Below are 25,333 nucleotides of genomic sequence, written 5' to 3'. Positions count from 1 at the left end.
CCCGTGCCACCCTGGTGGCCACAGTCCCAAATCTCTGCCTCCATCCCTGACCTTCCTGCTGAGTGTCGGAGAGGAAACCCACTGCCTAGGGGACCTGGCCCTCTGGGGGTCCCACAGGTGCCTCAAGCCACCCAACATTCAGCTGTCCATCTCCTGCGGCCCCTCCAGCAACAGTACCGTGTCCACCTGGGGCCCGAGCCCGAGCCCGAGGCCCGGCTGCCAGGCTGAGTCCTCCTCCTGCCCCACAGTCCCTCACCCGAAGCCCTGCCAGTTAAGCCCACTTCCCGGGACCTCCTCGGAGCCGACCCCTCCTCCATGCCCGCCCGGCCCCCACCCCCACCCCCACCAGGGCAGCTCCCTCCTCCACTCTGACCCCCTCAGCCCCTCCTCCACCCTCACCCGAGAGCTTGAGAAACGGTGCCCTTCTGAATGGGGTATCGGGCTCAGTGGCCGGTTTCCCGGGGCTCTGGCCGTGACCTTCAGCGCCCACGGGATGTTCCGGGGTTCCTGGCCTTTCTCCACCCAGCCGCACAGAACCACCAGCTGCCTCCTGCACGCACGAGGCCCCGAGACTTTCCGGGCCGCTGTCCCCTCTGCTAGGGAGCAGCTTTTCCTTTAAGACTCATCTCACCCAAGTGGCCTCTGCTGACCGCTCCCCTCCCTTCTGGTCACCATGGTTACCACAGGGTGTCGGCTCTACGTGACGCATTTCTGGGTCCGAGTGCCCACTGGCCCCGGTGACAGCACAGTCACGCAGCCAGCTGTCAGACACCAGATGGACACCAGATGGACACCAGAGGGCCTGGGCCACCCTGCGTCTTCCTGCGGGTCACGCAGCAGCCCAGCCAGACCAGCCATGTGGCCGCCGGCCTGCCAGCCACCATGTCCCTTTGCGGCGGGCAGCGGGCCCGTCCATGCACAGAACCTGTCCTGCACAGGTCAGGCTCACAGGGCAGGCACACGGCAGGAAGGCCAAGCCCTGGCTATGGTGCCACAGCCCAGGGTCACCAGCGCCAGGGGAGGCACGCTGCAGGTTCCAGGCCTGCCTCCTTCGCCGCCCTCTCGTTTCCTCTGTTTAAAGGGAAGCTGTGTTTCCATGTTTGGCACCCAGGGGGATTAAACATTTTACCAAACACGAAATAAAGCTTCTGAAAAACATGCAAAGTTTGTTCTATTAACTCCTCCGCACACCTAACAGAGCAGGTGAAACGCGCGAAGCGAGCCACCTTCCAAAGCGAGCCTGCACCTTCCTCCCAGTAAAGGGGGGTCAGGAACATCTGCCTGCCAGTTTCTGGGAAGACACCACCAGCTAAGAGGCAGGGAGCTCAGGACCGTGTCTGGTACCAGGTGAGACGGGCTCAGGTCCCAGCAGGCAGGGCGTCCTCACCCAGCCTGGTCCCCTGCCTGTGGCGGGAGGAGCCGGGCCCCTGGGGTCAAGCCCTTTGCTCTTGCATTTATTTCCCGCTTAGGAGACAGTGGCCAAACCACCCAGGCTCTGGACGTGCTTCCTCCCCGTGCGGCAGCCGTGGTACCTGCTGCTTTCCCGGGTCACGGTGAAGGCGGATGATACCGTACACACGTGCCCAGCAGTCCCAGCATTGGCCGGCCTGTCACTGTCCCTGAGCTGCTAAAGGAGCCACGTCTCCCCCCCTCGACGCGCACAGGGCTGCAGGGACGCCGCCTCGCCCACCCGGGGCGGAGAGACCGCAGGGAGGCGGCGCCGGGCCGCTCACCTTCCTCCCGTCGGGGGCGCCCTCGCTGCCCGCGAGCGCCAGCTTGCGGCGCACGTAGAAGAGCATGTCGTCCTGCCGCGGCGCCCACTTCTCCATGAAGTAGGTGGAGAACATCCAGGTCCAGAAGACGATGCGGTCATCCTTGAAGCACCCTGCACAGAGGCCAGAGGGGAGTGAGGGCGGCCGGGGTTCCCGGGCCCCGGCCCCAGGACCCGGGCCCAGCACCCCGCCCCCGACCCCCACCGTGTTTCTGCTCAGAGATGGGCCAGGGCTCTGGGAGGTTCAGAGCCCCCCATTCCCTCTCCGCCCCCCACCCCCGGCCATGGGGCTGCCAAAGAGGCTCAAGGACACGTCCCGGGAGGCCCAATCCCTCCACCCGGCAGCGGCGGCGGCGGCCAGAGAGCCCCACGGCGCAGCCGGCTCCGGCCCAGGGATGAATCAGCAGCTGGGGGAGTGATGGAAAGACCTAATAGGAGGGAACGTCACTGCAGGCTGTCTGGGCTGAGAGCCGGAAGGGCTTGGGGCGGGGGGGATCCGCCAGGCAGGCCCCTCCCTCCCCGACATCCCCCCACCCCCACCCCAGGCTGCAGCAATTCCCACGGAGAATCCGACTTAAAGGAACAGCTGCCCCTTTGTCAGCCAGGCTCACCCACAGGCAGAACGCAGGGAGGAGGTCGCCCTACCCTGGCCACGGCACCGCGCAGACCGCAGCGCACCGCACCGACTCCTCTTTTACCGTAAATACTCTTTCCTGATGATAAATACATCTGGACGGTGCTCCTTCCCACACAAGGAGAAAAACCCCACAGGCTTGGGTGGGAAGACTGAGCTTCCGCTCCAGCCCTGCACCTGCTATGTGATGGCCAGAAGCAGCACGGCCTCTCTGATCCCCAGGATCCTGCGGGTGGAGGCGGGCTGACTGAGACCACAGGCGCAGAGAGCCTGGCACAGAATTGGACCCACCAAAGTGGGCGTCTAGACAGACCCCACCAAGTGCCACCACAGGCTGCGGAGCCATTTCTTAGAAACGCAAAATTGTACACCATTGCTGGTTTCTTTCGTCTTCTCCAGAAACTACCTCTGCAACTGAGTCTTCATCTGGGTGCTGGACCCAACCCTACCCTGGGGTTGGGCAACCTGAGGGCCCTTTCCTGTCCTCATGGCAGTTCCTGCAGCCCACGCCCCCCTCCTCCTGGGCCTCAGCCATCAGGCCCTGGAAACCTGACCCCAGCCTGTCCGTACTCGAGCCATACGCTCTGGTAGGGACCCAAGACCCAGCTGGACACCCGCTCCTGCCCTCTGCCCTCTGCCGGGCTGCTGCGGGCAGTCTGCAGCCCACCCCACTCCCACACCCTGTCTGGCTCCCTTGAGAGGAAAACAGAAGGGGTCTCATGAGTCAGGGGTCTGGGCCCGTGAGCCCGACCGATACAAAGGCCAAGGCCTGAGAGCCACGTCCCCAAGCTCGCAGGCACAGACGGAGAGATGCCGCGTGCATCCTTCTGCCTTGTGGCTCTGACCTCTTGCCACACTTTCCCAAGAGGCAACCCCAATTCACGCCCTACGGAGCCCTGCAAAATTAGGCAAAGGTGCCCTGTTACTCCAAACAAAACAAGAACTTCCTGTAACTTGGTTTCCTTCCCGTTCCTTCTGAGCCCAAGCCCGGCAAAGGGCCCCAAACCGCCAAAGACCACCCACGCCAAGGCTTCCTGGTCCCACAGGGGACACGGGAGCAGCTCTGGCCACAACAAGCTGTGGGTCAGGGCTCCAAGCGACAGGCGCTCTTTCGACTCTGCAGGCGGAAGGGAGCTACGATTTGCCACACAACTGCCACTCCGAGCACTGGCAGGTCATCGCTGAATGAGCTCTCCCCGCAGGGCAGGGCGCCCTCTCATCATCACTGCCCTGTTAGAATGACGGCCCCTTTCACAGAAGAAACGGTCTTTCAAGAGGTTAAAAAGATCAGAGCCAGAAACTGCTAAGTCCTCAGACCCCCCCAGACCCCCGCGCTCAGGCTCTCGGAAAATGCGAGGCTCTGGAACCAGATGACGGACATGAGGCGCTCAGCAGGCTGCTGGCAGCCCCAGGAGCGCAATGCCCAGGAGGGCTCTTGGGCTGGGGAACGAAACCCCTGCCAATCTGCTCTCAAGTATGCCACGCGCCCAGCCAGGCCTGGCCCGGCAGGGTCCACACAGGCCGCCCCACGTCCCTGCTTTAAATGCTGAAAAATCACTGTCTTCGCAGCTCCTCCAGCCTGGGCAGTGAGCGAAGCCCGCAGGCCCCAGGAGCCTGAGCGCATGGACCGCCTGTCAGCGCCCACACCTGACGGGAAGGCTCAGCTCACACCGGGGCGCCTGGGGCCAGCCGCGCCGGGAAGCCATCTCCGAGAGGACCGGCCACCACTCACGCTTCCAACCGAAACTCCCAGCAGCCACGTGGCTGGGGCCACACACAGTCCTCCCCCCTCACTGCCAGCCCCCCACCCAGGCGGGCACCAGCCTCTCTAGAACCCACCCACTGCCCCTCCCACTGCGTCCACACCACAGCTATGGGATCTTTATTTAAAGATTTTTGCCAGAGTTCCCGCTGTGGCACCACGAGATCAGTGGCGTCTTAGGAGCACTGGGACACAGGTTCGATCGCCAGCCCGGCACAGTGGGTTAAGGATCCAGCATTGCCATGAGCTGTGGTGGAGGTCACAGACACGGCTCAGATCCCGCGTTGCTATGGCTGTGGTATAGACCGGCAGCTGCAGCTCTGCTTCAACCCCTAGCCTAGGAACCTTCATATTCTACAGGTGAGGCCCTAAAGAGCAAAAAAAAAAAAAAAAAAAAAAAAAAGATAAAAATAAAAAATAAAAAATACCACTTAGGGGGGATTTCTCATTGTGGCTCAGTGGGTTAAGAACCCAACCAGTCTCTCTGAGGATGCAGGTTCCATCCCTGGCCTTGCTCAGTGGCTTAAGGATCCAGCATTGCCATGAGCAGATACAAGTGGAATCTGGCATTGCTGTGGCTGTGGTGTAGGCCGGCAGCCACGGCTCTGATTTGACCCCTAGCCTGGGAACCTCCGCATGCTGCAGGTGCGGCCCTAAAAAGCAAAATAAATTAAGTGAATAAATAAATAAATAAAATACCACTCCGGGCACCTGGCAGATTTTACGAGATTAAACATACATTTAAGAGTGATTCACACTCCCTACAAATAAAAGTCCAGGACCAGATGGCTTCACAGGTGAATTTTACCAAACATATAAAGAGGAATTGGTGCCCATCCTCCTTAAACTCTTTCAAAAGGTTGAAGAAGAAGGAATACTCCCAAAGACATTCTATGAGGCCACCATCACCCTCATTCCAAAACCAGACAGAGATACCACCAAAAAAGAAAACTATCGCCCAATATCATTGATGAACATAGATGCAAAAATTCTCAACAAAATCTTAGCCAACCGAATCCAACAACATATCAAAAAAATTATACACCATGACCAGGTTGGGTTCATCCCAGGTTCACAAGGATGGTTCAACATACGCAAATCAATCAGCATCATACACCACATTAACAAAAAAAAGGTCAAAAATCATATGATCATCTCAATAGACGCAGAAAAAGCATTTGACAAGTTCAACATCCATTCATGATCAAGACCCTCGCCAAAGTGGGTATAGAGGGAACATTCCTGAATATAATCAAAGCCATTTATGATAAACCCACAGCAAATATAATCCTCAATGGGGAAAAACTGAAAGCCTTCTCACTCAAATCTGGAACAAGACAGGGATGCCCACTCTCACCACTGCTCTTCAACATAGTTTTGGAAGTCTTAGCCACAGCAATTAGACAAACAAAAGAAATAAAAGGCATCCATATAGGAAGAGAAGAGATCAAACTGTCACTGTATGCAGATGATATGATACTATACCTAGAAAACCCTAAGGACTCAACCCCAAAACTCCTTGAACTGATTAATAAATTCAGCAAAGTGGCAGGATATAAGATTAACATTCAGAAGTCAGTTGCATTTCTGTATACCAGCAATGAAACATTAGAAAAGGAATACAAAAATACGATACCTTTTAAAATTGTACCTCACAAAATCAAATACCTCGGAATACACCTGACCAAAGAGGTAAAGGACCTATATGCCAAGAACTATAAAACCTTAATCAAAGAAATCAAAGAAGATGTAAAGAAATGGAAAGATATTCCATGTTCCTGGATTGGGAAAATCAATATTGTGAAAATGGCCATCCTACCCAAAGCAATCTACAGATTCAATGCAATCCCTATCAAATTACCCATGACATTGTTCACAGAACTAGAACAAACAATCCAAACATTTATATGGAACCACAAAAGACCCAGAATCGCCAAAGCAATCCTGAGAAACAAAAACCAAGCAGGAGGCATCACTCTCCCAGACTTCAAGAAATACTACAAAGCCACAGTCATCAAAACAGTGTGGTACTGGTATCAAAACAGACAGACAGACCAATGGAACAGAATAGAGAATCCGGAAATAAACCCTGACACCTATGGTCAATTAATCTTTGACAAGGGAGGCAAGAACATCAAATGGGAAAAGGAAAGTCTATTCAGCAAGCATTGCTGGGAAACCTGGACAGCTGCATGCAAAGCAATGAAACTAGAACACACCCTCACACCATGCACAAAAATAAACTCAAAATGGCTGAAAGACTTAAATATACGACAGGACACCATCAAACTCCTAGAAGAAAACATAGGCAAAACACTCTCTGACATCAACATCATGAATATTTTCTCAGGTCAGTCTCCCAAAGCAATAGAAATTAGAGCAAAAATAAACCCATGGGACCTCATCAAACTGAAAAGCTTTTGCACAGCAAAGGAAACCAAAAAGAAAACAAAAAGACAACTTACAGAATGGGAGAAAATAGTTTCAAATGATGCAACTGACAAGGGCTTAATCTCTAGAATATACAAGCAACTTATACAACTCAACAGCAAAAAAACCAATCAATCAATGGAAAAATGGGCAAAAGACCTGAATAGACATTTCTCCAAGGAAGATATACAGATGGCCAACAAACACATGAAAAAATGCTCGACATCGCTGATTATAAGAGAAATGCAAATCAAAACTACCATGAGATACCACCTCACACCAGTCAGAATGGCCATCATTAATAAATCCACAAATAACAAGTGCTGGAGGGGCTGTGGAGAAAAGGGAACCCTCCTGCACTGCTGGTGGGAATGTAAACTGGTACAGCCACTATGGAGAACAGTTTGGAGATACCTTAGAAATCTATACATAGAACTTCCATATGACCCCGCAATCCCACTCTTGGGCATCTATCCGGACAAAGCTCTACTTAAAAGAGACACATGCACCCGCATGTTCATTGCAGCACTATTCACAATAGCCAGGACATGGAAACAACCCAAATGTCCATCGACAGATGATTGGATTCGGAAGATGTGGTATATATACACAATGGAATACTACTCAGCCATAAAAAAGGATGACATAATGCCATTTGCAGCAACATGGATGGAACTAGAGAATCTCATCCTGAGTGAAATGAGCCAGAAAGACAAAGGCAAATACCATATGATATCACTTATAACTGGAATCTAATATCCAGCACAAATGAACATCTCCTCAGAAAAGAAAATCATGGACTTGGAGAAGAGACTTGTGGTTGCCTGATGGGAGGGGGAGGGAGTGGGAGGGATCGGGAGCTTGGGCTTATCAGACACAACCTAGAATAGATTTATAAGGAGATCCTGCTGAATAGCATTGAGAACTATGTCTAGATACTCATGTCGCAACAGAAGAAAGGGTGGGGGAAAAAACTGTAACTGCAATATATACATCTGAGGATGACCTGACCCCCTTGCTGTACAGTGGGAAAATAAAAAAAAAAAGAAAAAAGAAAAAGGCAAAAAGACTAAATAAATAAATAAACAAACCTTAAAAAAAAAAAAAAAAAAAAAAAAGAGTGATTCAGCCCCCCCCGAGCCATGAGGCCCCTGTCTGCACAAACATGGGTACACGGATGCTCCCAAGAGGCCCACGTCAGAACCCAGGAGGACGGACTCACGCACCGTGGCCACGCAACGGACTCTCAGCGCAGTAAGAGCAAAAGCACTGGTCCATGCGGACTGAGGGAAGCGTCAACACCAACCCGCTGAGTGAAACAGGCCAGCAGGCAAAGGGCTACGCGTCGCACAATCACGTCCACGGGACGCTTCAGAAAAGGCAAAACTACGGTGACAAAAAGCAGACTGGTGGTTGCCCCCAAATGTTGTGTTTCTTGCCTCTGGTGGTGCTTTTAGGTATCAAAGTGCATCCGATTCCGTACGTTCCGTGGACGCGGGTTACTGCACACAAACTACTCCAGTGAAGTTGATAAAAAGTTCTAGGAGGGAGTTCTCGTCGTGGCGCAGTGGTTAACGAATCCGACCAGGAACCATGAGATTGCGGGTTCGATCCCTGGCCTTGCTCCGTGGGTTAAGAATCCAGCGTGGCCGTGAGCTGTGGTGTAGGTCACAGACGCGGCTCGGATCCCAAGTTGCTGTGGCTGTGGTGTAGGCCGGCGGCTACAGCTCCGATTCGACCCCTAGCCTGGGAACCTCCATATGCCGCGAGAGCGGCCCAAGAAATGGGAAAAAAAAAAAAGTTCTAACAGCCAAAGCTGGCGAGATCACACTGAACCGAGAGCTGTCACATCATCAGAGAACAAAAATCATTACATCCTTTGTGAGAAACAAGTGAGCATTCTCCTGCTTGTGGGACTCTACCTTATGGAAAAGAAAAAACAGTAATAAAATAAATAAATGCTGAGTTCCCGTCGTGGCTCAGTGAAAACAAATCTGACTGGTCACCATGAGGACGTAGGTTCGATCTCTGCCCTCGCTCATTGGGTTGAGAATCCGGCATTACTGTGACCCGTGGTGTAGGCCAGTGGTTACAGCTCCAATTTGACCCCTCGCCTGGGAACCTCCATATGCTGTGCGTGCAGCCCTAAAAAGACAAAAAAATAAGAAGAATAAATAAATGCCTTATGCACAAAGATATTCCCTAGGTCATTAATGAGAGCAAATGACAGGTCATCGCAGTAATAAGGAAAGAGAAAATAGAAAAGAATATTCTATAATGATTGACATCCGTGTCCTCAGGGATGCTAGTCTTGTTCGCTAACCGCTGAGCCATTATGGGAACTCCTGTAACTACTGACATTTAATCTAGGTTACTCAGCCATTAACAAAAGAATGAAATAATGGCATTTGTAGCAATGCGGATGGACCTAGAAATTACCACCGGAAGTGAGGTTAGACAGCAAGAGACAAACATGGCATCACTTATATGTAGAATCTAAAAAAAAAAAAAAGATACAAATGAACTTTTTTGCAGAACAGAAACACACTCGCAGACTTTGAAAAACTTCCGGTTACCAAAGGGGACAGACAAGTGGGAGGGAGGGGGGTGGACCGGGGGCCGGGATGGAAAATGCTGTACAGTTAGGTTGTGATGATGGTTGTACAACTATAAATATAATAACATTCACTGAATCCTAAAAAAATCTAGGTACACTGTGCTCTAGGCACGAAACCCAACCTCCATCAAACTTTAAAAGGGAGCCTATGAAGGGAGGCCCCAGCGGTGTAGCGGTTAGGATTCAGCGCTTTCACCACTGTGGCCCGGGTTCAATCCCTGGCCTGGGAACCGAGATCCCACATCAAGCCTGTTGCAGCCAAAAAAAAAAAAAAAGAAAGAAAGAAAAATAAAAAAATAAAAAGGACGCCTATGAAGCCCAATGGGGATGTGGCCACGCGCGTGATGCAGTCTGGCGAAAAGACAGAGACGCACTCTAGCCGCACTGGTTACAAGCACATAAACCACGCCGGGCACTGGAGACCCCCCACCTCCCCCGCACGAAGGGAGCTGCTGCACCACACAGGGAACACGTTTTCTCCTTCCTTTTTTCACTTTTAGTATTTTGAATAGTAAGATGGTACTGGAGCTCCCATCGTGGTGCAGAGGAAACGAACCTGACTAGTATCCATGAGGACACGGGTTCGATCCCTGGCCTTGCTCAGGGGGTCGGGGATCCGGCGTTGCCGTGAGCTGTGGGGAAAGTCAAAGATACAGCTTGGATCCTGCATTGCTGTGGCTGTGGTGTAGGCCAGCAGCTGCAGCTCCGAATGGACCCCTGGCCTGGGAACTTCCATATGCCACGGGTGCAGCCTTAAACAGAAAAAAAAGAAGAAAGCAGCAAGATGGTAGTACTTTTTCCCATGAATGTAGACTTCTGGTGAACGTCACAGGCTCATGAGAGAGAGAGAGAAGGGGGATGGGGGAGGAGAGAGGGAGGAAGGGGGTCGGCAAGTCCAAAAGGCTGGGAAGGGGCAAGGTCAGGGCGAAGGCTGGACGTGCCCAGGCACGGGGCACGTTAGCATGTGCAGCCACGCACATCTGCGTCCAGGGCCTGCCTCGACGTCTCCCTAAAGCCAGTTCACTGAACCCCTGAGGCCCAGGGACCACATCCGTCAGAGGGTCTCACCTGGCCCCCTCCCACGGGGAGGACTGGGGGAGAGAGGCCAGGACCAAGGTCCTTCGGAGGCAGTAAAGTTCTGTCCCTGTCACAGGGCAGCTTGCTCAGAGGAGGTCCCTGGTCCCAAGGCTGCCAGGGTCCCTAAACCACACAGTCCGGGAACTGTGCATAAACCACAAGGGGTCTGGAGGGAGGGGGAGGGAGGGGGAGCTTGGGCTCGACGGAGCTGGGGCCAACGATTGCCTTTGGACTGGATTAGCAGTGAGCTCCTGCTGCGGAGCACTGAGAGCTATGTCTGGATACTCACAACGCAGCACGACAATGGGAGACAAAATTATGTGTGCATGTATGTGTAACTGGGTCCCCATGCTGCACAGTGAGAAAAGAAAAAGTGTGCTGGGGAAATAGCAATACAAAATAAACTTTAAAAAATATATTTGAACCCCCCCCCCCAAAAAAAACCACGAGGGGAACTGGACCCTGTGTGGCCCGTGACAGCAGTGCTCTCTCTTCCTCCACGTGAACCCCTTCTCCCTGCGTCCTTTCCCAAGGCCTGTCCAGCAGGAAATCGCAGCCCCGGGAGCCGCCAGCCCAGCCGAGACCTCTCTAATCTCCAGGACGCTCTCGGCCGCAGCCTCCCTGCCATCTGGCCGCGGGGGCAGCAGGCTTCCAGGCCCCTGAATCCAGGGGATGATGGACAAGGCAGAGATGCAGGCCTCGGAGGTCGAGCCCCTCCCTGGGGCAGCACCACGGACAGCTCCAGGCCCGCAGGCGGCCTCCCCGCTGGGCTGGGGCCGTCGCTGGCCAGGCCACTTGGGTTCTATAAAGCAGACACACAGGCAGACAGACGGACAGACACACACTCCACTGATCCCAAGCTGCTACCCCGGGGGAGAGAGAGGGCTGGGCCCCTGCAAGCCTCCGGTCACAACCTCGGCAATCCATCCATACAAACCTCCTCTTCTGATTTCTCTCCATAGAAAGACACCGTGTTTAGCACCGAGCGAGGCCATTCGCACTGAACGCCAGGCCACCGGCACCAGAGCCCGTGCCTGCACAAGGCTTACCTGAGGAGTATTTTCTCCGCAGGCCCATCACAGCCTTCTCATGCTGGGGTCTAGAAAGCACTGCGGCTTTAGGCCTGGTGCCACTTTAAACGGCCGAATCACTGACAAAAAGCACAGGGGTGCAGCGCATGGCGCTCAAGAGCCCATGAGCAGGATGAGCCCAAACAGCAGGTGCTGCCCTGCTCAGCCTCGGCGGACCCGGTTCCCATCACTCCGCACGCGTCTGGAGTTTTCCACCACAAACACACTGAAGGGACTGACGTGGCGTGAGGGCTCCAGGTCAGAGGGAGGGTCAATCTGCAAACACACAATCACGCTCGAAGAGGACGGGCTGCCTCAGAAAGACTGCAACCGTCCAGCTCGAGCTGCCTCCCCCACCTCGAGGGAGGGACCTGCTGTCATCGGTCACGGCTCTGACCTGCACCAGACTAGTGGCTTTGGGGATGCGTCGGGGAGGCTGTGTGGGGATGAGAACCCCTGCCGCCCACGCCCAGGTCAGGGGCCCGACGCCCGAGGAGACCCCCCCTCTGGTTGTGCCGAGGGGGTGACATGACGGTGTCAGCACAGTACTGGCTGAGGAATGAAGAGCAGGGATGACGGCGCACGTGCGGCCCGCACCCCACAGTGTATGAAGCCCTTCCACCTGTCGCCTCTTCAGACCCTCCTCAGGGCAACCTGACGAGGTGGGGGAACCGCAGTTTAGTCTACAGGCTCAGCCCTGGGTTTCAAGACAAGGCAAGTGAGGCTGGGGGATCCAGTGGCTCGAACCCAGCCCCTCAACAGGGACAGCTCCCATCCTTTCCAAGGCCCCGCGTGGAGGCGTGCGCAGGGCCTGGGGCCTCCTGGCTGCTGTGTAAGTGAGGAGACTCGGGCTCCCACGCCTCACCCCGCCACACCTCTGAGCCCCCAGAAACGCCCTCCTACAGTCTCCAGGGGGACAGGATAATCCCAGGTGCTCGGAACAGCACCCAGCACCCCCCAGCACTCCAGGAACAAAGACCGCTCCCTGCTTACTGGTAGGACTGGGAATTGTTTTCCATCCGCCAGACCTCTGGAAGAGTTACGAACTGGATCTTGGGAGGCATTCCTTGAACCGCCCCCCCCCATCCTTTTCCATACCATTAAACCACACAGGTTAAGCCAGCTACGGTAATACCCTACTTAGAATCATTCAGAGCCATTAAAAACAATGGTCACGCATCACAAGACAGAAAACTGTCCAAGAGCTACTTCCCAGGAAAGGACTTTGCAGGGATGGGCCAAGAGATGTTTTTGAGAAGACATGACCAGGTCTTCAAGAAAGAGCCCTAAGAAATGCCAAAAAGACAAAAAACAAACAAACAAACAAACATTTTAGGACCCCCTAGCCTGGGAACCTCCATATGCCGCAGGAGCGGCCCAAGAAATGCCAAAAAGACAAAACAAACAAACAAACAAAGAAATAGCCCTGATGCTACTCACTTTTACAGCCTAAGAAACCTGCAAATTCTTTTAAACAGGCAGGCAAAGCACTGATTTGAAAACCAACAGACACACACACAGAAAACTACAGGCTAATCTCACTCGTGGACAGAACATATAAATCTTACATACAATATTTAAAAGACTGCATCAATCCACTAAAACTATATGCCATGGCTGAGAAGGATTTAATGCAGAAATACAAAAATGGTCCATGGAGTTCCCGTCGTGGCGCAGTGGTTAAAGAATCCGACTAGGAACCATGAGGTTGTGGGTTTGATCCCTGGCCTCGCTCAGTGGGTTGAGGATCCAGCATTGCCGTGAGCTGTGGTGTAGGTTGCAGACGCAGCTTGGATCCCGCGTTGCTGTGGCTCTGGTGTAAGCTGGTGGCTACGGCTCCAATCAGACCCCTAGCCTGGAAACCTCCATGTGCCGTGGGAGCCGCCCTAGAAAAAAGGTAAAAAGACAAAAAAAAAAAAAAAAAAAAAAAAGTCCAATATTAGGAAATCTATTCACATACTTATGTTCAAAAAAGAAATGACACATGGTCATCTCCCAGGTGACAGAACATTCCATAAAATTCCATACCTATTCTTCATATTTTAAAAAACTCCAGGAGCTCCCGCTGTGGAGCAATGGGATAAGCAACAAGCTGGGACATGGGTTTGATCCCCAGCTCGGCACAGTGGGTTAAGGATCTGGCGTTACCACAGCTGTGGCTTAGTTCGCAGCTCAGATCAGATCCCCGGCCTGGGAGCTCCATATGCAGTAGGGCAGCCAAAAAAAAAAAAACCTCCATAAGAAAGAAATAAACAGATACTTCCTTAAACATGTATCTCAACTAGGAAATGTTAAGGACAAAATAAGTATCATCACAACCCACTATTACAGGATGTCCCGGAGACCTTGCGAGTTTGGTTCAAGAGCAGAACGTCACAATAAAGCAAGCCACACAAATTTCTGGTCTCCCAGTGAAGTTAAAAGTTACGCGTATGCTGTGTTGTAGTCTATCACGTGCACCACAGCATTATGCCTGAAAAAACCAAAAACACACTTTAGTTTAAAAATCCTTTATTTCTCGGAGTTCCCACGTGGCTCAGTGGAAACGAATCCAACTAGGAACCATGAGGTTGCGGGTTCGATCCCTAGCCTCACTCAGTGGGTTAAGGATCCGGCGTTGCCGTGAGCTACACGGTTGCAGATGCAGTTCGGATCTGGCATTACTGTGGCTGTGGTGTAGGCTGGTCGCTGTGGCTCCGATTTGCCCCCGACTTGGGACTCTCCATACGCCTCGGGTGCGGCCCGAAAAGGCAAAAAAAACCCCCACAAAAACCAAAAGTCCTTTATTTCTAAAAACTGCTAACCATCACCTGAGCCTTGGATGAGTAGTGACAGCACAGGATCACTGACCACAGGTCACCATAACAAACATGCTAATAACGAAAAAGTTTGAAATACTCCAAGAATGACCAGCTTGCGACGGAGAGACAAAAATGAGCAAACGCTGCTGGAAAGTGGTGCCCAGAGAATTGATAGATGCACAGTTGACACAAATCTTTGATATGCTAAAAGAAAAAAAAAAAAATGCCATCTCTGCGAAGCACAATAAAGTGACTCGGCACAATAAAACAAGGTGTGCCTGGGTCGACACTGTCACAAAGGTACCAGACGCTGCAGTTAGACAACAAAAATATTTAAAAAAGAAATTATGCACTTCCCGTCATGGCGCAGCGGAAACGAATCTGACTAGGAACCATGAGGTTGCAGGTTCGATCCCTGGCCTTGCTCAGTAGGTTAAGGATCCAGCGTTGCCGTGAGCTGTGGTGTATGTCGCAGACGTGGCTCAGATGTGGCATTGCTGTGGCTCTGGTGTAGGCTGGTGGCCACAGCTCTGATTAGACCCCTAGCCTGGGAACCTCCATATGCTGCGGGTGTGGCCCTAAAAAAAAAAAAAAAAAAAAAAAAAAAAAGAACACGTGAAAAGGTTTACCAAGTTCTTAGCTAAAAATATTCAAATCCTAAAGGGAGCAACTCTACCTAATTTGATCTATTAATTTAACATGACCCAAAAGAAAATGCCAAGAGAATGGTTTGTTTTGGGGTTTTTTTTTTTTTGTATTTTTGTCTTTTCTAGGGCCGCACCTGTGGCATATGGAGATTCCCAGGCTAGGGGCCTAATCAGACCTCCAGCTGCTGGCCTACACCACAGCCACAGCAATGCCAGATCTGAGCCGCGTCTGTGACCTACACCACAGCCACAGCCACGCGGGATCAGAGCTGCATCTGCAACCTACACCACAAGCTCACAGCAATGCCGGATTCTTAACCCACTGAGCAAGGCCAGGGATCAAACCTGCAACCCCATGGTTCCTAGTCGGATCCGTTAACCACTGAGTCACGACAGGAATTCCAGGAGAATGTTTTAAAATAAGAAGACAAGAAAATTCAGAAAGAGGGATGCTGGGGACATGATTTTTCTTCTTCCGTTTTAGGGCCGCACTCGCGGTATTATGGAGGTTCCCAGGCTCGGGGTCTAATCGGAGCTGCAGCTGCCGGCCTACCCCACAGCCACAGCAACGCAGGATCCAAGCTGCATCTGTGACCTACACCACAGCTCACAGCAGTGCGGGATCCTTAACCCACTGAGGGAGGCCAGGGATCAAACCCGCATCCTCACGGATACGAGTCAGGTTTGTTAGCGGCTGAGCCACGAAGGGAACTCCGGGAGTGATTTCTATCAGATGTGAAGATGCACTAGAAAGCTAAATCCTCCTGCCACCATCAACTCAAGCTGCACATTGTCCTTTGGTGTTGCTGACATAAAACCAAGGGGCTGCTGGATGCCCCTCTCCCGCCACGTGGAAAAGGCCAGACGGCGGCGATCAGGTCGGAGCTGCAGCAAGTGGGGGCCACAAGTCCTCAGTATTGGGCACTCCTGGTCTTCTGGAAGCTTCCATTTGCAACTCCTCAGCAGATTGTGAGCCAATATATTTCTCGTTTTGTCTAAGCGACTATGGATTTGTTTCTTGTAACCAAAAGAATCCTAAGAAATACAATACCCAAGGAGTTCCCTGGTGGTACAGTGGGTTAAGGATCTGGCATCATCGTCACTGTGGCGCGGGTTCGGTCCCTGGCCTGGCAACTTCTACATGCCGCAGGCACAGCCAAAAACAAACAAACCACACGCAATCCTCAAGGATCACCCAACTTCCAAACACAAAAGCAGAAAACCTCCCTCAGCCCCACATCACCTTTAGCGACTGTCTCACCCGACGGGGGTTCCGGAGAAACTTACAGCCCTCTCACTGGACAGAAATGTTCATTTACAGATTTGTCAAGTTCCGCTGCTGTTTTTTGTCTGCCGGCACAACTCTCAGATGTCATCTCTGCATCATTTCATTGATTCTGTCTTTAAACGCACCTGGAACCACGCCTCCCCCTGGGGCCAGGCTGCCACCATCGGCCTGTGCTACCGTCCCAGCTGCCTCACCGGTGCCCAAGCCCCAATCAGTCCTGTCGCTTTCCCGCTCATGAGGCTTCCTGCCTCCCTCCCCTTGGCTCTTAACTCAAATATCTACCTCCTCAGCGAGGCCTTCCCAAACTGCCCTGTTGAACATTGTAGGCGTTCCCGCTGTGGCTCAGGGGTAACAAATCTGACTAGGAACCATGAAGTAGCGGGTTTGATCCCCGGCCTCACTCAGTGGGTTAAGGATCCGGCACTGCCGTGAGCTGTGGTGTAGGTCACGGAGGCAGCTCGGATCTGGCTGTGGTGTAGGCTGGCAGCTGCAGCTCCGATTAGACCCCTAGCCTGGGAACCTCCATATGCTGCTGGTGCGGCCCTAAAAAGAAAAAGAAAAAGAAAGAAGAAGAGAAAGAGAGAGAGAGAGAGAGAGAAATAAAGGAAGAAAAAGACAGGGAAAAATTGTAAACCCCAACCCAACAGTCAACAGCCCCATCCCACTTCCTGCTTTTTCCTCCACAGCCTGTCACCATATGGCACCATACACACTGGACCCATGTATTTTGTCTGCTTTCAGTTTTTCCTACGACAGGAGCCAACAAGCTTTTTTTAAGGTCCGGAGAGAAAATGGCTTAGGCTCCACAGACCCTATGGTCCTGTCCCAATTCCAAAATCACCCATGGCGAGACATAAAGACAGGGACGTGGCTGGGTGCCAGTACAAGCCCATTTACACACACGGGCAGCAGGCTGGAGTTGGCCGGGGCCCCTGTGTGTCAGCACCTGCCCTCCTCGAAGGGAGCTGTTTTAACAGAGGCCCACGGGAATGCCAGCTCCATGAAGCTATGAGCATTCTCCCTCTCTGACTGTTTTGTTCACTGCTGTATACTGAGTTCCTAGGACAGGATCTGGCCTACAGGAAACAGTATCGGCCAATTAAACGAATAAATGAAATGAACCGAGCGATTAATGAAAGCAAAGTACTGACTGGTTGGAGCACAATGAGACAGATCAATGGAACAGAACAGAAAGCACCAAAATAGAACGACGGAGTTCCCTGGTGGCCTAGGAGTAAAGACGCTGGTGCTGTCAAGGCTGTGGCTCGGGTTCGATCCCTGGCCTGGAAACGTCTGCATGCCGAGGGTGTGGCAAAAAATATACACACACACAAATATATTTTTAAACTATATATATATATGTACGTACGTTTTAAAGTTTCTTCTCTTTTTATTTATTTATTTATTTGTTTTGTCTTTTTGCCATTTCTAGGGCCACACCCGTGGCATATGGAGGTTCCCAGGCTAGGGGTCAAATTGGAGCTGTAGCCACCGGCCTACATCAGAGCCACAGCAACGCAGGACCCGAGCTGCGTCTGCAACCTACACCACAGCTCACGGCAACACTGGATCCTCAACCCACTGAGCAAGGCCAGGGATCGAACCTGCAACCTCATGGTTCCTAGTCGGATTCGTTAACCACTGAGCCACGACGGGAACTCCTATTTATTTATTTATTTATTCATTTATTTAATTTTTTTGCCTTTTCTAGGGCCATTCCCACAGCATATGGAGGTTCTCATGCTAGGGGTCTAATCAGAGCTATAGCCACCAGCCTATGCCAGAGCCACAGCAACGCAGGATCCGAGCAGCGTCTGTGACCTACACCACAGCTCACGGCAACGCCAGATCCTTCACCCACTGAGCGAGGCCAGGGATCAAACCCACAACCTCGTGGTTCCTAGTTGGATTCGTTAACCACTGAGCCACGACAGCCACTCCGGTTTTTCTCTTTTTAGAATTGGTTTTGGCATGAGCAGGAGCCCAATCTTATCCTTCTTCCTCAGCTGGACAGCTGTCCCAAGACCGACTATGAAGAATTGTCTCCATTCTACTTATTTGAAAGATGAGTCTTCATGTAAACTGAATTACTAGGAGTCCTCATTCTGTTTTTATGTTGTATTTTTTTGGCTGCATCTGCAACATGCATAAGTTCCCGGGCCAGGATCAAACACTCACACAGCAGTAACCTGAGCCTCAGCAGTGACAATACCTGGTCCTTAACCTGCTGAGCCACCAGGGAACTCCAAGAGAAAAACTTCTGATGTTAAAAAGTAAAATCAGGGAGTTCCCATCATGCCTCGGTGGTTAACGAATCCGACTAGGAACCATGAGGTTTCGGGTTCCATCCCTGGCCCAAGAATTTCTGCACGCCACAGGCACAGTTAAAAAAAAAAAAAGTTTTTAAAAAATACCTACACACTTAAACAAAAGCAAAAACAAAGGCCACACAGTAAAAATTATTGGAACTCTTAAATGAGGGTGAATTTTCTTTTTTTAAAAATTTTTTTATTTTTTTATTTTCAAGGTTCTTTTATTTATAATTTTTTTAAATTTTCCCACTGTACAGCAAGGGGGTCAGGTTATCCTTACATGTATACATTACAATTACATTTTTCCCCCAGCCTTTCTTCTGTTGAATTTTCTTTTTTTTTCTTTTTGTCTTTTTAGGGCCACACCCATGGCATATGGAAGTTCCCAGGCTAGGGGTCGAATCGGAGCTGTAGCTGCCAGCCTACACCAGAGCCACAGCAACGTGGGATTCAAGCCACATCTGCGACCTACACCACAGGTCACAGCAACGCCGGATCCTTAACCCACTGAGCAAGGCCAGGGATCGAACCTGTGTCCTCATAGATGCTCGTCAGATTTGTTTCCACCAAGCTACGACAGGAACTCCAAATTTTCTTAACAAATAAGTTACATGCCACGTATAATAAAATGAAACAAAACAGAAAAGCCAGGGGAGATACAAATGGCTCTTAAAACAGGAAAATATGCTCGGCTTCACACCATTAGAGACACGTGAAACTACACAATTCCGTTTTCCACCTATGAGATTTGCAAGACTCAAAACACCGATCGGCAGTCCAGGTTGAAGGGGGCGAGAACGCGACCTCGCCCGGGCAGCAGCAGGACGCTGAGCGGATAAGGACGGTCAGGAGAGACGCTGGGCGGAGAAGCCACGGACGCCCCCGCCTTGTCCAGCAAGCCCGCTCCGAGCGTGTCCCCGCAGTCTTCCTCTCACCGGGAAGATGCTCATCTCCCCAGAGCCCTGCTGGGAGAGCCCCGGAACGGGCCTCCGACGGGAGAGTAACCGAATAAACGAGAAATTGGGAGTCCCCGTCGTGGCTCAGCAGTTAACAAACCCCACTAGTATCCATGAGGATGCAGGTTCGATCCCTGGCCTCGCTCAGTGGGTGAAGGATCCGGCGTTGCTGTGAGCTGTGGTGTAGTTCAAAGACGCGGCTCGGATCCTGTGTTGCTGTGGCTGTGGTGTAGCCCAGCAGCTACAGCTCTGATTCGACCCCTGGCCTGGGAACCTCCACACGCCTGGGGCGCGGCCCTAAAGGGACAAAAATAAATAAACAGATAACTGAGAAATCAAACAAGAGCTCAGCCGGCCCCTCCCAGGGGCGGCGGGGTGGGTGGGGGGTCAAGCGGCCTCTGGGGAGAGTCCCAGGCAGCCCCTGGCAGCTTCCGCCCCCGGCGCCTCAACAGGCTTCTGTGGCCTCTCAATGGGCCTTTCATCAGCCCGTGCCTCCCGGTGCCCTCGTGGCTGGAGACCCTCCCTTGGGCACAAAAGACAAAGACGCTGCCCAGGGCGGCCCAGGGCACCATGAGGAGGCACTTGGATGGCCAAGAACCGGTCAGACGGGTCAGACGGGTCCGCGTGAGCAACCCCACGGGCCAGGCCAGTGCTGGGCTCCAGCCTCAGGGGAGCCCGGGGTTTCAGTGACGCAAGGTGGCCGATCAGGAGAACCTCGCCTGCCTGCTTCGCTTTTTTTTTTTTTCTTTTTTGGGCTGCACCCACAGCACAGCAGCGACCTGAGCCACAGCAGGGACAAGGCCAGAGCCCCAACCTGCGGTGCCACAAGGGGACGCCTAGTCCCCCACCACTTCAGGAGGAAGTCCAGCCTCCTTCGCCAGCCCAGCCCAGCCTCCAGACAGCCCCCGCCGTCTGCGGGGTGGTCCCCCTTCCTCCCTGACCAGACGCCCTGCGTGTCCCCAGGCCACCCCTCCCCTCACCCTGGAGTCCCTCCTGGAGGCGCACGGGGCCTGGGCCCATCCCCGCCTGGCCCCGCAGGTCGGCTGGGCCACCGCCTCCCTGGGGCCCTTCCCCAGGCTCCTCCCTGACCCCCTGACCTGCTGTACCTCCTGATCTTCAGGATCCGGGGAGGCCAAACCAGTACCCTCCCTTAACTGGGAACCAAACAGAGGCTCAAGTTCCAACCACTTGTCTGACATCACTCTGCCAGCAGGCGGCACGGAGCTGCCTTCAGAGCCGGGCTCCTGGCTCTGCGCCACGGCCCTGCCCCACCAACCCCCCGCCTGGGAGTCCCCCCCCACTGGGATGAGCCACCTTGCTGGCAGGGTGACCAGGCTTGGTGGGGGTGGGACCTACAGCCTCAGATGCAAAGCTGCAGCTCTGGGGGCGGGGGGGGGGATGGTGGGGCTCCTGCCTCCACCCCGGGGGGCGGGGGGGAGGGGGTCCTCCCATTTCTGCCGCCTCCTATTTCACTGCCCTTGTCCTGAAGCAAAGCACGCAAGAGGCACTGACCTCCCTGAGGTGTGACCCACCTGGCCCCGCTTTGCGCAGGCAGGTGGGTTTCAGGCAGTGAAGAGGGTGGACTGGTGCCCACGGGTCCCAGAACCTTGGGCTGTGACCGGCGAGGGAGGTCGGCCCTCCTCTCCCCACGTCACTATGAGGAGACTGCGCTGGAGGGAAGTGCCCTGCCCATGGCAGCGCCCACAGGCCCCGGGATTTGAGCCAGGGCTGTCACCGTCACAGGCAGCCCTCGTGACACTCCCGGCTCGAGGTCTGGAGGCTGACCTCTGTCTGAAGTGGACGCAGGGCGGAATCAGTCCTTCTCTGCCAGGGGAACGCAGCCCAGAGAGTCTCGGTGACTTCGCCAAAGTGACACAGCACTCTGCAAAAGGCACCCCCTGAAGGTCTCTGCCCAGGCGGGGGCGCCCCAGTCAAGGGCTACCTCCCCGAGAATCCATCACCCTTCCCTCAACAGATACCTGCCCGTCAAGCCATCACCACCCCAGCCCACGCAGGGGCCTCACTCGGCCATCATTCCCAGCCTGAGCTGGCACGGGGGACTCAGAGCCCGAGCCGATGGCCCTGCAGGGGAGCCCAGGGCGGGGGGGGGGGGCGCTGAAGGACACGATGTCACACAGCATCACAAATCAGCGTGGGTGCCGGCCAGGGCAAAGGGGACAGCTGATCCTAGCAAGGGGTCAGCAAAGGGTCGCAGGGAGCCCTTGAGCCGAGAGCTGAGAGGTGCGGCTCCCCTGACCGATGGGGCGGGTGGGACCCCTCGAGAAGATGAGCCCGGCTGGGGCTCAGCCGTCAGCAGGGCCAGGTGACATAGATCTTGAACCTAACCTGTAGGCCCCAGGTGACTTTTAAGGGAATGTAGCAAAGTTTGACACAGTCGGGAGTGGCGGCCATGGGGAGACAGAGGACTAGGCGTGGTGACCCGGGTGGTCCAGCTCAGAGGTGCCCCGGGGGGGGGGACGAGGGATGGCTCAGAGGGGGACAGAACTCGGCCGCAGCTGGACGTGGGCTGAGGACGGGCGGACTGTGGCCGGGGCGGGCGGCTTAGGTGTCTGGGTGCCGAGAGGGCTGCAGGAGCAGCAGACGGAGCTGGAGGGGCCTGTGACACATTCCAGGGGGCCGGGTGTCCCAGCTGGGCTGCTCTGTGATGGTGTGGGCAGGATACGGGGGCAGCATGAACGGTCACCCTCTGCCCACCTGCCCCTCCACCTCCCCAGGAGGCTCCCAGCTTCAGGGAGCAGGGCCCAGCCAGGGTCAGCCCAAGGGCTCAGTGACTACGGCCTGTGCGACAGCGCCAACAGTAACTAACTACAGTCACCTAAAAGCATACACTTGGAGGGGCAGGAGCAGCACATCGGGTGAGGAGCCAACGGGCACAGGGCCGCGTGTGGCGGTGCTGCTGCAGCAGTGCCCGCCAGCGACGTTTCAGAAGGGACCAGAAGGCACAAGCCCAAGCCGTGTCCCTCGAGGCCACAGCACTCAGAGTCTCCGCTGCTCCCTGTAAAAAGCGGCAAGACCCGCCCTGCACACCTGCACACCGCTGGGCAAAGCCACGAGGACCCGGAAGACGCAGCAGGGCGCTTTGTAAAAGTCGGGCTTTCCCTAATTGTCTCCCTGATGACTCCTCGGAACGTTGCTCCAAGCACCGTCCCAAGGACAGAGTCAAGATTCAAAGCACATCCAAAAGCAGAGGATTTTCACGTCACAAATAAAAGTGACAGCACCTTCATCGACCACACTAACGATCAAGCCCCTCTGCTTTGCACTTGGCCGACACGCACTGCCCACCCACTCGCTGGTCACTCAGGGGGACAAAGGCTGTTTCACTAGCCCCTCAGACGCAGGACCCCCTTAGGAAAAGGAAGCGGTCCCTCCCATACGAGCTGATGCTCGGCGTGCAGAGCCCGGGCTGTGCAGAGAGAGTCCTCCCAGAGCTGGGGGGCCCCCGCCCGGCCCCCAGATGCTCTGGCCCCTCGTCTGCACGTCCACCTGCAACTTCTCAGCTTCCTGCCACCAAAGGCCCTCAATTCCCTCCCCTGTACCAGGGTGGCCCACGGAGGGCCCATCGGGCAGCCCGGTTCTGGTCACCCAGCTCTGTAAGCGTCTTCTCTGAGCCTCACCCCCCAGCAACAGGGACAGGCTAGTTGGGTTCTGGACCATTCTTGGCCATCCCAGCTCCCCCAGGACGGGCTGTGACCCAGAGGACATTCTGCTGCCCGAGCCAAAACCAGGGGACTGGGGGCAAGTAGCCAGGTCAGCCCTGACCCAGGAGGGCACAGTGCCAGGAGGAGGAAGCCAAGTCAGATCTCCCAGAACGCCTGTCCCAAAGCCACAGGGCCCAGACAGGGCCGGGCTCAAGGGCTGCTGACCACACCCGGCGCTCCCTCCCCATGCACACAGGCCCCGGGGGCAACAGCCAGGACCAGGGTTCGCCACTGCACCCAGAGGGCCTGGGCACAGGCAGCCTGGCATCCATGCTGACCCGGGGGCCAAGGAGTTTGTAGTCCGAGGCTGGGCAGTGGCGGGGGTGGGGGGAGCCCAGAGCCGGAAGTGAGGGGGCAGCAGGGAGTGGAGGGGGCAACGGCCTGGGCTCACTCAACCCCCCTCACTCAACCCCCCGGGGCCTCCCGGGCCTGAGCTTCAGAACCGAAGGCCCCTGCTCCCTCCTCCGAAAGCAAGCCTGCGATTCCAGGGAGAAGACAGGCCTGGACCATCACAGACCAGCCAGGTGCCCAGGCCCAAGCCTGGGCCTAAGCCGCCTCCTCTCCCAGCAGGTGGCACACCCCAGGGCCGCTCACCTTCCGCTCCCCTTTCTTCCTGTTCATAACAACGGTTCACAAAATTCTCCCCAAGTCTGGTTAACATCTGTCTGCCACCGGCCCCATCCACCCGCGGTCCTAGACCCGCCCTTGGGGGACAAACAGCAGCCCCTAAGGCATGGCCTCCTAGGCTGGCGGCTGAAAGAAATCATCCCAACCCAGAAAGCTTCCCAGGAAAAAAAAGAGGTTTGTTGCAAGCTATTTATAACAGCGAGAAACTGGATCCAAGCTAAGTTTCCCACAAGACAAGACCAATTAAGTAAATTACGGCACAACCACTCGGCTACCCCAGTCATTTAAATTACGTGTAGAGTTTGAATAACATGGAAAATGTTTCAGGAATTTTAAGTGAAAAAGCATGATTAAGAAACTTTATGTGTAGTTTCAAGTATTTATCAAGTATTTCAAACTTTATCAAATGTTCTTTAAAGGGCCTTTAAAAAGATTGAAAAGCAAGACTTTGCCAAGTTAATAGTGTCTCTGGGTGATTGGAACTATGAGTAGTTTTTTTCTATTCTCTTATATTTTCCAGTTTCTATAATGTGCATATAACCTTCTTTAACTGGAAGAAATGCATTTGAGACTTTTTTTTTTTTTTTGCCACGCCCATGGCATGCAGAAGTTCCCGGACCAGGGATGGAACCTGAGCCACAGCAGCAACACCACCAAGTCCTTAACCCGCTATGCCACCAGGAAACTCCAAGGCCACTCGTTAAACAAGCGTCCTGCTGGGGCCTCTCTTTAGTGGCCTCATGACTTAGCTGGCATTTGTGAGCCCGCCTGGCCCAGGGAAGGTGGCAGGTGTGAAAAAGGAGCCAGTGCTACAAGCAGGGGCCCCCCAGCTTGTCAGAGGCCTCAGGGCAGGAGCTGAGCAGACACCCTCCCCCGGGCTGGGGGCGGGGACGTGGTTGCCCACACAGCTGATCACCCTCTGGCTTTGCTGTGACCCTCAGTCTCCATAAGGTATGAAGTCCAAGGTCCTCAGGGCTCTGAAAGGACCTGCCTTGGCAGAGGCCCACCCCAGGGGCCGCTCCAGCCCCAGAAACGGAACACACAGGCCTTAAAAATAGGTGCAGGAACCGAAAGAGGTACCACTACCCCTTCAAACAGCCACACTTCCTCCTGTCTGCACTGGCCCAGAACCAGCTCTGCCTGCTGTGGGGCTGGAGGGCCCCGGCCACCGCCAGGCAGCCTGAACTTCAGAGCTCAAATCCAGCCCTATTTCCAAATGCCTGCAGCCTTCACAACCACAGCGTGGAGGGTCAGCCCCGCGCCAGGGCTCGTGCTGGGCCCGTACCTGCGGCGCCTCCTTTGGCCCTCACGCCACCCCCTGAGTCTGCACCCGTCACCCTACAGACTTTGTTGTCTCCACAGAGGACACAGAGGTCCCAAAGGGTGGCACGCTTAGGCCCCGTGGTCTTCTCTTCCTGCCACACTTCCCACGAAAGTCCCCCACCAGCCACCGAGGCCAGCGACACTGCACCGAGCCACACAGAGGGCCGGGCCAGAGTGTAGGTCCTTTTCCCAAGTACGGGGTGGTGTCGGCTGCCTGGCACGTGCAGGCATTCAGCACAGAGCTGGCTCCGTCCACGAACTCTCTGCAGAAGGGCATCTGACGGGCCTCCCCCGGA

General features: G+C 54.2%; 1 protein-coding gene across 8 annotated transcripts in view; it reads right to left on the bottom strand.

Annotated features, from left to right (window-relative positions):
• The window catches only part of KIAA0930, a 43,577-nt gene that overhangs the window by 13,828 nt on the left and 4,416 nt on the right, over positions 1–25,333 (bottom strand). For 7 of the 8 annotated variants that reach the window (XM_005663739.4, XM_085025420.1, XM_085025423.1 and 4 more), the window contains one exon: positions 1,734–1,885. In XM_005663739.4, coding sequence (XP_005663796.2) covers positions 1,734–1,885 — 152 coding nt within the window. Of the gene's footprint in view, positions 1–1,733; positions 1,886–2,382; positions 2,817–25,333 lie in introns of those variants that run through there. The other variant, XM_021091397.2, reaches the window with a different exon arrangement.

This window comes from Sus scrofa, chromosome 5, assembly GCF_054392235.1.
Source record: "Sus scrofa isolate SSC_HxYL_T2T_F1_AM1 chromosome 5, Sscrofa_HxYL_maternal_Yorkshire_Landrace_v2.0, whole genome shotgun sequence".
NCBI classification, from domain to species: domain Eukaryota; kingdom Metazoa; phylum Chordata; class Mammalia; order Artiodactyla; family Suidae; genus Sus; species Sus scrofa.
Note: the sequence above shows the minus strand (reverse complement) of the source record. Positions and strands in the feature narration are given on the sequence as shown.